This window comes from Semicossyphus pulcher, unplaced genomic scaffold (genome assembly GCF_022749685.1).
Source record: "Semicossyphus pulcher isolate SPU_LCO1_2020_fin unplaced genomic scaffold, fSemPul1.0.p SCAF_10, whole genome shotgun sequence".
NCBI lineage: Eukaryota > Metazoa > Chordata > Actinopteri > Labriformes > Labridae > Semicossyphus > Semicossyphus pulcher.
In genome coordinates this window covers 27,017,497-27,032,466 of record NW_027211604.1, presented here as the reverse complement: position 1 = coordinate 27,032,466, position 14,970 = coordinate 27,017,497, and the positions used below count along the sequence as shown (strand labels likewise).

The 14,970-nt window shown below is 41.9% G+C and overlaps 1 protein-coding gene across 2 annotated transcripts in view; it reads right to left on the bottom strand.

Annotated features, from left to right (window-relative positions):
- The window catches only part of uvrag (UV radiation resistance associated gene), a 126,025-nt gene that overhangs the window by 44,710 nt on the left and 66,345 nt on the right, over positions 1–14,970 (bottom strand). For both annotated transcript variants that reach the window (XM_069669334.1, XM_069669341.1), the window contains exon 13: positions 3,829–3,904. In XM_069669334.1, coding sequence (XP_069525435.1) covers positions 3,829–3,904 — 76 coding nt within the window. The remainder of the gene's footprint in view (positions 1–3,828; positions 3,905–14,970) is intronic.

Below are 14,970 nucleotides of genomic sequence, written 5' to 3'. Positions count from 1 at the left end.
GAAGATCTTTTATGTGTTGTCATATTTTTGTGGGCAGCTATTTTTAAAATAACTTAAACATGTCTTAAAAAAATATATTTCTCTCTTGAGTACCAGAGAAGACATCTCCCTAGGCGACAATGAATCAGTTCTGCACAACAACTCTTATGTGCTTACCGCTATAAAAAATACTTCTGCGCGAGACTTTTACATGTGCCTTCTATCAGCGGTCTAATTTAACCTTCAGCAGCAGTGAGCATGCAGAGCTACATGCGATGGCACCACATGTCTGACATTCATGAAGCAGAAATCTCAGAAAGCTTGGATCATGATGAGTGGCTCTGATAAAAAAGATCATGGGTGGGGGTTATGTAAGTTGAATGGCGGTAATATCCACTGAGATGAAGGCACATCAGATGTTCTACACATGAAATAGATTAGGCTACAAACATTTATGTCTGGTGCATACATACACATAAATATCACAGTAAGCTACTTTCAGCAGTTTAACAGGCTGAGTTAGTCGATTATCTTGCACAATAAAATGCACGTCACAGAAAAGAACAACGCGTTCTTGTGTGATATCTGAACATTTGTGCACAGCTTCACCACAAAACTTTTGCGAGGTCTTAGAGGTATCTATTAGAAGTCACAATGGGAAGAATAAATGCACGTCTTTGGCACATTTTAACATGTGTGTGTTCAGTCTTGACAGTTATTTAAGTACATGATGCGTCTTCAGCAGTTAGGTCTAGCATATATATCCCCAGTGTTTAGATTGAAAAGCAGTGATTTACAGTATGTCTGTGTTTGCGATCCAACAATTATTTAGCATTAGTTCATTCTGAACACACGACATCTACTGCAGGTCTGTCTGTCCTGGGAGAGGGTTCCCTTCTCCCCCTGAGGTCTCTTTCAGATTTTCCCTGTAAATAAGACTAGGTCAGAACCTAGTATGTGGCTGACGACATCAGGTCAAGGTGTGCTTTTGTGGGCAACACTGGAAGCGTAGCGTGGCGTGTGCGTGACGGCTGCGGGACGTGTTCATTTTCATTTGAAATGCATGAAAACAGATGAGTCTCCACACTGCTGCTGTGACACGCGCGTATCTCGCACGACTCGTGCCGAAAATGTAGACAAGAGGAGGCTTGCCTATTTTTACCACAAGCTGCGTGCGGTTCTAGGCGAAAATACACGGTGAAAATGAATTGTGATGAGTCATATTGATCTCTGACAGTAATGTTAACATCTCTTCCTGCAGTAAAAGTCACAGGCATGGAGAGTAAAGAAGTTCAACACTTCCGGTATGCTTTTTCAAAGTAAAAGCCCGATCTGGAATTCTGACATCCCTTGTTTTTACATAATGCTTTTATTTTGAAGTGTTTCCTGGGCCGTTGTTGTACCGTCACTCACTCACTCACTCAGTCACATACAGACCCATGTGTAGGGCTGACCCTGGCGGTCAGCCAAAAACAGACCTACCGTTAGCTGTGTGCATAACCTTTAATGTAATCTAAAATAAAAACAATAAGAGCTAGGGACAGTAAACTATGGAGTTCTGTCTTGTGCGTTATCATGCTGTACTTTTATTGACACTATATTACGTGCAGTGTAAAACTAGTTGACAACATGCTCGGTTGCAAAGTGACAGGGGAAATGGGGAAATTGTGTGTATAATACAAATGGATTTAAAACAAAAAGTTAACTTTCTAGATAATAACTTTAATAACCCCGGGTTATAAAGATTGTAGTGTTATGGGAGGGTTTAAAGACACTCAAAGAAATTACAGCACAATTTTCCAAAACTATGTATGTAGGCAATCGAGACAATCAAAACACCTTTGTGCTCTGCTCATCAAAATGAGCTGATCTCAAAAACTAAAAGATGTACACAGTTCAAATAACTTACGGAGTGTTAGGAAATTGTTTCATGTTTCTACATTCAGAATTGTTATCAATCAATATTTTGTGTGTGTTCATTTAGCAAAATCTGATGAAAAAAATGTCCAATTTATTCTTTTTTTTTATTAGTTAGAATTTAAATACTTGTTTTAGTTATTATGGTTAATTGAGTCACATGACCTTTGTGCTTAGGCTGCTAAGGGTTGAAGGATTAGACTTATGATGCTAGATAGTGCAGGCAGTGGCAGCCCATTTCTATTGGAGCATTCTCTGAGTTTAACGTTTCCTAAGGGGGAGTTTTTCTTGTCTGAATCAAAGCTTTTATGCTGTATAAAAGGTTTTGCCCATTAGGCACATTGTGATTTGTGATATCGGAAAATTTAACTTCTTCACTTGATGGAATAAGTGTCAGATTAATGTTTGAGGCTACTCAACCATGTGCACTGAACTAACAGTGTACAACAAAGTAGAAACCAATAATGACTTCCTTTGTGGATTTATCACATGTCATTATTCAGAAACATGACTTACTATCCTTTTTTAAAACAATGCTGCTTTGTTATTCCCTTTGGTGGTTTCAGATAACACTTATTTCTACTACTCTTTATTTCTGGTTGATTTTCGGACTCTGGTGGGAAGACGGCAGACTTTGATATTAGTTAGCAGCTTGTGGTCTGGTATTAAAACTAAAACCTCCCAAAGTGCAGTAGTTTGAAGTCAGCCACCTGCTAGTTCTAATTGCCCCGTCTTATTCAGCCGAGAGGCCCTTCATTCCCGCCAGGACGAGGAGGAAAACAAGGAAAGGAATGTAAATTGTTAAAAGTCAGTGCTAAATGTGTGAGGGATGAATGGTGGGAGGAACCTGGGTCAACACATTAGGTGCACTTTAATAAGCACTGAAAGGTCAAGGGGGTCAACCCTCCCCTGAAGTGTTTATGTTCAGAAGAGATGGAGAGAGAATCTTATCTAGGCCATTAATTCAATATTAATGCACACGTAAATGCAATTTATGTTGTACTTTTTTTCCCTTCAAACTCACCTTAAAGGAAGTCTGCTGATTTTGTCAACAAACCTCATGAAATTAGTGAAACCAACAACTAACTTTGTTGCCACAGCTTAGCAGCGAAGCTATCTCATTCATCCGTGCCACAGAGCTCCAATGATGTTCAAAAATAATTAACAGCACTTCCGCCATGCTGGACAATGCAATGGTTTTTCAGAGGGGATTTCAAATATATACTCTTAGACAATGCACAAGAGTTGGGGCTGAAAATAGTTCCCAACAAATGCACTTTATACAACAGTTAGTTCTGACCAAGTAATCTCATTGGACAAAATGCATTCAATGAGTGGTTATTTAGAAAACACAACATCACTGGGACTTTTCACTCTGTGTATCACTCCGCCTCAGCCAGGTGTTTAATAATACTGTTAATTAACATCACAGCAGACCGTGTATGTCTACACTGACCAAGCTGGTACTTCTGAATCACACAGCAGACTCTGATTTCACTGGTTGATGATCAATTAAAACAAACAGATAAAAACAGCTGATCTGTGGTAACCTGGAGACACAGAGAGCAGGAGAATGTTTGGGTTGCTTGGCAACAAAAGTCCAGTTTCAGTTAAGTTGTGGAACTAGTTGAGTTGGTGGCGCAAAAAGTAACCTGTTGTTGATTATTACTGTTTACTACTTTTTGCTGCTTGTGTAACTGTTGTATGAAAGCAATATCACACTCCTGAATAACAGCAATGCTGTGATCCAGTCGTAGGCAGCCATGATGATATTCAGTATCTCATCACTCCCCCTCATGTGAAATTGCTTAGTTATACCATAACGTAGGCCTAACTGATCCGTTTTCCCCCTCAAAATTTAAAAAGTCACAAAGTGTGTCCATTAAAAGATCAGTAGCAAACATTTGCACTAAGTGCTTGTTCATATCTTACCTGGGCAATGTTCTTGTTGAGTAAGTAGACCCCGTATTCAAAATGAAAGCGCTCTCCTCTGGGGTACAAAGGGAATCTGTGAAAGACAGGAGAAAAGACAAACAAAGTGTTAAAACCCTCCCAACGCACACATGCAGGCTGACTGAGCACATTCAAGCTGACAGCAGCATTATAGTACCCATACTGCTTTTCACACTGCAGGTGAATCCGTGTGAGAATGTCAATAACAGATGGTGGGGTAAAACACTGATTCATTTCTTATTAATTTTACTTTGAGGGATTCAGACGACTGTTGCTTTTTGGCTCTGAACCAGTCGATGAATTCTTTCCATAATTGAAAGGAGCCGCTTGGGTAGCCAGCGGCGTTTACAGTGGCTAACACTCGCAGGCCGAGTCTGGATCTCTGATCCCATCCCACAGATGCCACCTCTGTACCTTGCTAAACTGAAATATCAAACAGGAGCGGAGGCGTCCAAACAGCCTGTCCATCCGCCTGAGAGGAGGAACAAAGAAGACTTTTCCTTTCAGCATGGTGGGAAAGTCCCAATGCTGCCAGTCAGACGTCTCAGTTAGGATCGCACTGCGGAGGTTTTATGCTGACACCCAGAGTGGGAAAATGTCTGCTACCAGGAAGTTAAGGCCGGACTCATCCCGTCCTGTCATTATGTGCTTATGTGTGCTCTCACTGGGGAGGATACAGGCTCCACTAACAGCAGGACCATGGTCTGACAAAAAACACTCACACACCTGTTTGAGCCAACCAGCTTGGGGAGACTGTTGTTATCTACACTGACATCTTAACCTTATCTTTACTCCATCTCTAAATGCTTCACCTTCACCTTCAGAGTAACCTAAACCTCTTAATCCCTCTCTCAGACACTTCAATCTTCTTCACAAGTGTAAGGAAGAAAAATGTCGTTATGTGAGAGGATTTCCACTGCTTCAGCACACAAAATAAACATCTGGTCTTTGAAAAAACACAAGAATCCAACAAACAATGTTACCAAGGCCAAGTGCTGTCACACGCCTACACACACAGCATCCATGCAGTACTCCAAATAAACAGCTCTTACGTTTGCAGTAACAATAATAAAATGCACCACTTCATTTAAACGAGCTGCAGGTCTTTGATGTGACAGTGTTTTCACTTGATTCTGGACTCAGGCCTGTAAAAAAGGGTATTTTAAAAACATTTTCATCTGCTGTTGGACCATGAAGACATACTGTTTAATTAAAAAATAAACAAAAGGGGAACTTGGGTTTTTTAATGGAAGCCTCAAAACTAATTCTAAAAGTTGACACAAAGACAGCTGTCAGATTAAAAAAAAACTATATCCTAAGTGACCGATTTAATTGTAGAACCGGCACTTAAAAGTGGACATTCAAATCTTTGACAATGTTTCTCCAGAACTCTTCAGCGGACACAGGATGCCGAGAAGGGGCTGCATGTGCTAACAGCTTTCAGCTTTCCTTCAGTGTTGATGATCTAAAGGTCCAAATCTAAAGTTAATCCCCCTTTTACAGAAGAATTTGACCTTGTAATAAAAGTCAATAAAACACTGAATAAAACAGTTTCCCATTAAAAAGCGGAGTTGCTTCAACGCTCTTCGGGAGTGCTCTTAGGAGCTGAGCTGTGGCTGACTTTAACCATGTCCTAACAGCATGGGATGCAAGTGAGTGTCAGCAAAGAAATGTGCTTAACGGTGCGAATATACTGCACGAGACCAATTTGCCTACTCGCGTCTGCCCAGCACTCAGTGGTTACTTACTGGGGTGAATTGAGGAGTCTTTTTAATCAAACCAACACCACACAAGGTTTATTTACTGAGTATACCATTTTCTTAAAATGAATGATTATGACACAATAAGGGAGAAAAGCTGAAAAGAAATGGCACCGTATCCCAGCATGCTTTGAGGGGCGAATCGCCCACGTGAGTTCACGTTCAGTGTGTCTGCACCATGATTCTCTTCTTTCATATTGAAGACAACATTAGGAGGCGTTCTCCAGTTTTGTCTGGCTTTATTAATCCCACTGAACACAGGCTTCTGTTACAAGTCTGCCAGTATGATTGTTTGTGTCACCACCTACTGTTAGCTTCAGCTCCAAGCTCAGAGACTGACCATGCTTAACACCAGCAGAAGAACAACAACCCACCTCTGAATCCCTCTCCACCAATCACAGGCATGATATCTCTCACTGTCATAGGTACCATAGGTGACTGACAGGCTAACGGCACCAACACACTGCTGTCATCTAACACATTCACTGACATTCAGGAAGACTTAGTTACTAACTGAAACAGTGCTTTTCTTTAACTGAACATTACGATCTTGGCACCGTGAACTATGGCAGAACAGTAAACATCAATCATCCTCCAGTCTCGCTTCATAGCACACTCCTCTGGTCTCCAGCGTACAGCTGATAGCGATGTGGTTTAAAAAAACGTTCATCCAGTGAAATGATGTTAAAGCCCAGATTGACGGACTTGAATAACTTGGAACAGATTTGACTTGAACTGTTTTGATATCCAGCAGACAGCCACCACTCATAACTCTGATAACTGTGTGTCTGACAGGTTAACATGAGACTCATGTAGGCTGATATCGGTGCTTGGTGCAGCGCTTCACTGAAAAAAAGCAGAGGCTATTGAAAAGATCCCAATCTATGAATCTTATTCTGAGTCTGGTACAGCTCTAAATACATGTGACCAATTCCATAAGATAGATGCCTTAGTTATTATGAGACAGCACAGCCAGGAGCAGCAGATGCATTCTGTCCAGTGTGTTCTGTACAGTATGTGCAGACATGTGTTAAATGTTCTGGTGAGTTTGAACATCCGGTCTTGTCTCTCGGTGTGTGTGCCCCCCGGGGACTGGGTCACGGTCTTTTGTTAATCCTATGAGAGCAGAAACAGGGCTCCTCATCCCCCCCTCTCTATGACCTATAGGTGCCTGAGGCAAAGGAAGAGTACAGCGGAAAATACACATCCCTGGTGCCAACACTTCCCCGGACTCTACCTTAAAATGAGATCATGCTAACAGCAGAGTAACCCTACAGGTGAATGTTTGTTTAGATATACTTGTGGCTTTTTAAAGGCCAAATCTTCTCACATCTTGATACTCTTTGTATCATTTTCCCATGATAATAGGATTTTCACATATGATCTATATTTCATTTGGCTTTAATCCACTTCCTGCTTGTTTTCTCTCTCCTCTTCATATCCGAGAGTGTCTGAAGATCTGATAACATCCTGATCCTGTGCTCCCTGACTGTGTTTACATGTTCATCAGTATCCCAGTTTTGAGCCTTTCCCTTTTTTTGACATTATTTGGGATATGATGTTTACATGGAACATGAGAAACCCTGTTATTCATATCCATGTATACATGAACAAAACAGCATCCATGTGTCTGCTGTCTGCCTCCATTGTGCCTTGAGTTCCCACTAGCTCAGACGCTATGTTCTGTAGCAACAAAGAACAGGTGTTCACATGGCACACTGTCCTGGTTAGTATCAGAGTACTCCAGAGACCCTTTCCCGCCGGTCAAAAAATCCGCTAACACCTGCTGACACCCGCTAACACCCGGCATTTTTTTCTTAATGGGAAAGGTTCAGACCCGGGTCAAATGCCTCTGCAGTAGACCCGAGTAATTATCGCCTCGGCTCCGATTGGCATTGATGGGAACACAAAACATGTGTCGACACGCTAATCTCTGCCCCCTTTCCGGCGCGATGTCATGCTCCGTCGGTTACTTCTGCGACTCCTTGTCATCTCAGCTTTAAATTCCGCCCGTCTCCATCCGAGCAGCACTCGAACATCCCTCCACATTTGTTGCCGCAAAGTTTAAAACACAGACTGAACGAGTAATAGATACAATAAAGACCTAAGCACCGTAACATCTTCACTGTTCACTAACCCTGCTTCGGGCGCGTTTGTGAAGTTAGACGGTGACGCAGCAGAAAAGAGGCCGACAGGACTATACTCCACTGGCAACGGGAACAGAGACAATCGGCATCTATGAGCAGGTCTTACCGGGTCTGAAAAACCCACATCAACGCGCTACTTATGGTGGGAAAGGGGTACAGGTAGCATATCCTGGTTTCTCACAATAAGAATAAAGAGCTTAACGAGGTTTCTTAAAGCAGGAAATGAAGTTTATTATCAAATTATATTTAATTATAAATATGGATATCGATTGTTAAAGAAAAAACATACTGATCTTGTTTGCCAAAGTGCCAAGGCTTACCGGGAAACTTCAAAAACTCAATCATAACCAGGGTACTCGTAAGCACCCCTCCTCACTGACACATTACAATACTACTCTGGTTAGTTTAAGAAGTAAAGCCCTGACAGCTGGAGATCATTCTAGCCCTCAAAGAAATTATAACAGGATGTTGTTGCAAAGCTGGCATGTAAAAAGTGAGACGCTGTAGCCTGAGGTCCTCCGTGTACGCCCGACCTACAGCCGAGGCCCCGGAGAGAGAGCGCGACATGCCAGAGGTCGTATCTCAGCAATAGGAAATAACTAGCAGAGAGAGGAAGAACAACAAAACAGGCATTCCCCTCGCACCGCTGGCATTTCCAATATCACTTCCCCACGAGCAGATAGGATTTGTTTGCTGATGAACACGCGTGAGAAGGAAACACACACACACATGAACACACACACAGGCTCTATCACAGCCAAGTGATTAATGAGCGCTGTCCGCTGCGTCTGAAATCACACTGGAGAGACTCCGGTTCACCAAACACCAGGAATTCCTCCCAGGGACGTCCAGTAAAGTTAAATATATTATTACACACCAGCGGGGAGGAAGCCTGAGGAAGGGGTGAGGGGGGGAGGGAGAAGGGGGGAGGCACCAAAACAGTATGTGATTAATTTCGCACATTTTATCATTTATATATTATCTAATCTGACCACCTTCGTCCCACTGAGAGCTTTCAAAGGAGACCTGGAGGGTTTGAAACGAGCATTAAAACATATTCTTCCTGACACTGAGGGGATTTTATTACACTCTGTTTTCACTTTGATTTTACTTCTTCCACTGTTATTAAAGTTTTATTTCTGCTATGTTTCAACCAGTCATTTTATTGCCTGATTATCGTCTGTCTTTCAATATAAAAACTGGCCTCGTGTTTGCCTCATGTGTTTGTCAACTTCATGTTTCGAGCTGGTTTTCTTGTGAGTGTTGGGGAATATATTCCTGGAAAAAAAGCACAAACCCCGGGAGGATTTGAAATGAGCATTAAAAAGTATTCTCTCTGACACTGAGGGGATTGTGTCGGCTCCATTTTCAATTTATTTTTTAGTTTCCTTCTGTGTTTTTAGCCATTCAATGACTTGAATCTATCATTCAATATGACTTCATCCATCCATCTATTATCTATACTACTTATCCTGTTCAGGGTCGTGGGGGGGGGGCTATCCCAGCTGTCATTGGGCAAGAGGCGGGGTTACACCCTGGACTGATCGCCAGTCAATCACAGGGATGACACAGAGACAGACAACCTTTCACACTCACATTTACACCTACAGGCATTTTTCAAGTCACCAATGAACCTAACAAGCATGTCTTTGGACTGTGGGAGGAAGCCTGAGTACCTGGAGGGAACTCACGCATGCACGAGGAGAACATGCAAACTCCACACAGAAAGGCCCCCTACGTCCAAACCGGCATTCGAACCGGGAACCTTCTGGCTTTGAGGCAACAGTGCTAACCACTGCACCACTGTGCAGCCCAATATGACTTCATGTACAGTTTATAAGTTCACATAATCTGATCACCTTTGGCAAACAGGGACACAGGAGACCTTAGCAAGTATTTTTAAATAATGTGCCCATTCGAGGTGTTCTTTCAGCCAAGTACCCCTCACTAGTGAAAAATGTTTTTCCTAAATAAGGAGGTATAACACTGCGCTGCAACATCAGTGTCTGATTTACTACACAACATTGTGTCTGTAAAACACGTCATGATGTGGCATTCTTACAATTGTTGGCTAATTTCTACCAGGAAAAGCAGAGAGCCTCGGGAGGATTTGAAACATAACGTAGTGTTTCTCACACTGAGGGGATTTTGTAAGCTCTGTTTTCACTTTGTTTATCAGGTCTGTCTGTGTGTTCAGCTGCATCACTGCTGCTCACACATCAACTTCCTTCATTTTCATCTATCAGCGTCTATTATCGAAAATGGCTTCATGCACATTATATTATGTAATCTAAGCACCTGTGCATCACCCACTACAGACTACAAAGCCACATAAAAAACATAAAGCCATCACAAAGAATTTATTTTGCTGACAAAAATGTCACTTTTTCATCTTTCAGTGTTCATCTTACTCACTTCTGACCTTGTGGGACAGATAGACTCCGCTATCATTCTGCTCCAGCAGTAAAACTGTAAGCGGCCTGCGTCTGGGAGACACATAAGGAACAGCAGGAGGACACCCAACGCCATTTTTAATCTTTCAGACAGCAGCAGCATAAACTGAAGCAGTCTTCTACACTAAACAGGATGAAATAAATCAGACAGAGGGATATGCGGGCCAACATCAGTACCCTGTGTGTCCATCAGGGCGGAGGGTCGAGAGTAAACAGACACAAACCAGACAGATCCACACACAGGCCGGAGACCGTCTGTGGCACTAACTCTGCTTCCCCATTGGCTCGTGACAATGTATTTTTAGGTTGTTTTTAAACGAGCTTGTGCTTCCTTCGCCTCGTGGACCTAACAGACGGTTCTGTTGGTTCTTTTGTTTAATTCTGTTGTACGTATAAATCAAATAAAATCATCTCTATCTCAGCAGCCCTGCTCATATGTCCTCCCCTTCCTTCATCGAGCCGCTTCTTCCGTCAGCACATCCCTCTCCGGCTCCCCTCTGTGGCAGCTCTGATGAAGGCTCGTGTCCACCAAGCTAACACAGAAAACTGAATATGACAGGAGCCGTAATCAGCACACCGACTCACTGTAGCATCCATCTATCAGACTGATTACTGAAACATGAAATGTGCTTTCATTTAGCCCATATTCAACTCTGCCTGCACTGGACAAAAAGATGAAACAGGAATGACAGCAGGAGTAAATCCATCACTCCCCTCTCTTGTAAAAAAACGCCCTTCTGTTTCTATCAGAGCCATCTCACCACAGGAGAGTTAACGTGCGAGTGCTGGCTGTGTTTGCAGACACAAAAATATGTAATTAATAATAGGGGAGGCGTGACATTGTAAAAAGACAAAAGCTGCATCTTACAGGAAAGTCCCCTGTCTTTACGAGGGAGGATATGTGTGCCCCCGGCCTGCCAGCTCTTTAACTGCAGGGTCTAGACACAGACAACCGCAAAATACATGTGAGGGACGGCTGTTAAAAGGAGGAAACAACCAATAAACATACAGCTACAAGATGAGAGAAGTAAGAGGAAGTTCTCCCGTTCTTCCTGTCCATTCCTTTTTCAAAAACACTCTTTGCCCTTCCTTTTATTCCTGTTGAGAGATCTTTAAAAAACAGTCTGAGTTATAATTCTTTCATCTGTGAGTGATCCTCCAACACTACTGTCTACGCTGTCCGCCTGGACTGCACCCCGCGGGCCTCCGAGCAGGTGTCTGCAGCACATGCGTCTTTTATAGCCTCTGGTTAAATGGACACATTTGTGGACTATTTGTGCAAAGAGAAAACATGAACTCACTAAAAGCCAAAGAATCTAGTTAAAGCTTTGTATATGCACTTCACTTTACGCTGTTTAAACTTACACTGGTTTCCGTAGTTTTACAACAATAACAGCAGAAACAGGGCGCAGAGTTCACATGAGCTCTGTTTTTTTAGATAACCCTATAGAAACAGATCTCCTGCTGGCAGTATTTGAAGCTCATTGTTTGCATTGTTCTGTTTAAACTGATCTAAAACCATAATAGCAATGGCCTTCATGCTTTTTGCAACAGAGAGCTAAGGCCCCCTCTTTTTGTATTAAACATTATATGTCTGTATGACATATTTAAAGAGGGGGTATTATACTGTTTCACATTTTAAGACATATATATTTAATGTTACAATGTTCAAACTAAACGTGGGTGAAGTTTAGATCTGGAGGTAAAAGTATGTTGGAGTAATCCCCAGGCTTCTCAGCTCAGTCTGCAGGCTGCTGTGAATGCCAGGTTTCACACAGGTTTTTCTGCACTTCATACTTTGGTACATATATTACTGCATTTTTATTACCTCATCCATACCGTGCAATTATGTCCGTGCAATTACTTCTCATGTGCAATTGTTATCTATTCTGCTAGGGCTGGCCCCTGAAAGTCGACGAGTAGAATCTCAGTCGAGTCTAATGAAGGTGAATGAAGCTCCTTGTATATTCACAGGGCCTAAGGTTCTAATATTTTTAACCATCCATTTTTTTTCATCCATCCCTTGTTTTGCCCTGTCCTTTACTTTGAGCTGTTGTAACAAGTGAATTTCCCCCAATGGGGGATCAATAAAGTCTATCTTTTCTTATCTTATCTTACTTTGTGACATCACAAAGTGCAGTCTCAGCAGGCTTTGGAGAGTTGGCCAGTCAGAAGAGAGTGGGCTTGTAGGGGCGGGGTTTCTTAAAGGGACAGAGCTGACTGAGTCGCTTCAGGCTGTATGAGGGCCTGCACAGAGCACCAGTGTGAGAAAAATGAGGAGTTTTTTTTTTTTTACTGTAAATTATGCTAAGCTGCTCCACAGGTATCAGAGAGGGAAATATGAAGCTTGAAATGAGCATAACACCCCCCCTTTAAATAAGTTATGAGTCGTTTAATACATGGTGTTCTGGCTGCAAGATCGTTGTTTACATGATTTTATCTTAAGTAAAAGAAATAATAGCTGGAGCATAACTAATGAAATATTGTACAATATATCTGTACGGATTGTAAAGATTTGAGGAATATGACTTATTTGAACATATTTCAAGACGCGACATCACAACAATCAAAAATACCAGACTATGCACTGTAAATCTAAGTGCAAAAAGCTTGAGCACTTGATTATTTCAAAACTAAAGATGAAGAGAGTTTAATTAACTTGTTAAGGAGTATTTTGTTGTTTAGATTTTGAATTATTTAACATCAATACTTTATTTATTTATTTAGCAAAGTTAGAAAATAACATAAATGTCAGATTTGTGTATCTTTTGTGACACGATTTACATACTTACATCTATTGTATGCTTTTATTGACTTAAGTGATGTAATTTCTTCGAGTATAGTCGATGTAGGCACTGGTGGTCCATTTCTATTGCAGTTCTAAGGTTTATATGACCATCGTTTAACAGGCAGCCCTGTTAGGAGAGAACCAAGATCTAAGGTCAGAGGGTACTTCCTGTGCCACCCTGAGATAGTATGTACAGTATATTTACATGTGTTACAGTATAATGGAATCCTGTTGCTTTTCTTTAGGGTCTGTTGTCTTAACCGTATGAGAATAAAGGAGGTCACGGCTGTGCAGGTGGGTGGTCGCACTCAGCTTTACTGTGCTTCATGAGAATACGTTGGGAGAGTCCCAGTGACTGGCTGACCTGCTGTAATGTATACACAGGCTGAGGGCTCCACATGTGTCGGCCTGGCTGTTTAGACATCCTAATTAATACTCCAAATGTGCAAAACAACAGTTCTGCCTCACATGCTGGAGACAAGGCTTGGCCAATACTTACATGGCTGTTTTAATGGTAGAGGGGAGGGAGAGGGGGGGCTGCCTGTGAGTTTCACAATGTCTTTAATGTGCATTTTCAAACAGCGAGGGACCATAAATCATCGGCGCCTGCTTTGTAAAAAAACACCTGCCTTCCAACTGTCAGAGCTCTAATGGCAGCGGTTACTTTATAAATCACAGGGAGCTGTAATTTTCAATATTTGAGAAATGATTACACTGAGCATCTGTCACTGCATGCTATTTTAATGACCGCCGCTGCACTAAAGACCCCTGTTTAACCGTTTCACCATCTTATTCTGGGCTGTTAAAGCGTCTCCTGAGTGATGTGGCGGTTCCTCTCTCTGTCATGCTGGGTTTTCATCACAGCTTTTAAGAATATCCAGGAGTCCGCTGACCCAGATCCAAACTCCCACCCTCTCTTTTTTTGTTCCTTTTATTTTCCTTCATTGTTTTAATCACAAGAAAAAATGAAGAGGGGCACAATCTGACCAGCAACACCCTGAGGAGTACCCCCAGGCCAAAAACTTTAATCTCTTCATCCCAGACACAATGCTATTAAAGCTTAAATCATTACATCATAGTAAATATTTAGGGCAAATATTGCAACCTCATGTCAGTCGCAGGTCAACACCAATTTTCTTGATCATAGCTATACAAACAAGACATGCTAGCTACTGCTTTGGCACAGCGGTGCATTGAGCTAAACTGTACCACAGCACAGATTGTATACAGGTACAGGACATAGCCACCGCGGCGTCAACCACTGGTTTGTGGACTTTGTTTTGAAACCTCAGGTTTTGCATTTTTGCCGTTACAACATTGTGTTCTATGGAGCTAAAAGTGACAGGGTCAACACCCACTGCTACCTCTCTGTCCTAGTCAACAGGTTGCTGTTATAGCGACTTATCAATCACAGCTGAAAAGCAATTCCTTCTTTATTTACTCTAAAGGGTCCATAAGTTACAAAGTGTATTGGAGAACATTTTAAACTACAGATGTAGACCATGAACTCGTTAGGAAAATGTTTTATGAGGTAATAAATTAACTGAGAAGTAGGCCAATTTCCTCATCTGCTTTCATTCAATTACACTTTATTCAATCAGTGGAGTCGCCCCCTCAAACTTTTGAAAAGGGAAGCAAATGGATCCTTCCCTTAATGTTGTTAGTTTTTCAGACATTTGGTCATAAACCAAAGTATGCTGAAAATTAAAAATTGGACGAGCTATATAAATAGTCCATCCTGGGGATTCATTCATGATGAGGGGGGCATTATTGTGAGTAAAAAATCTACTGACAATCCACCAGTGAAAATCCAGTGTTTAACCTTGTAAACATCTCCATGTGGTGTTCTTCATGTGCTACAAGACATATCAGGGACAACATCAGCATCATCTCCATGGCTGGGCCTGTCTGCTGTTAAACTGCAGTGTACCAAGGACAGGCTGAACAACACGTGTTCAGATTGGCAGGTTTGA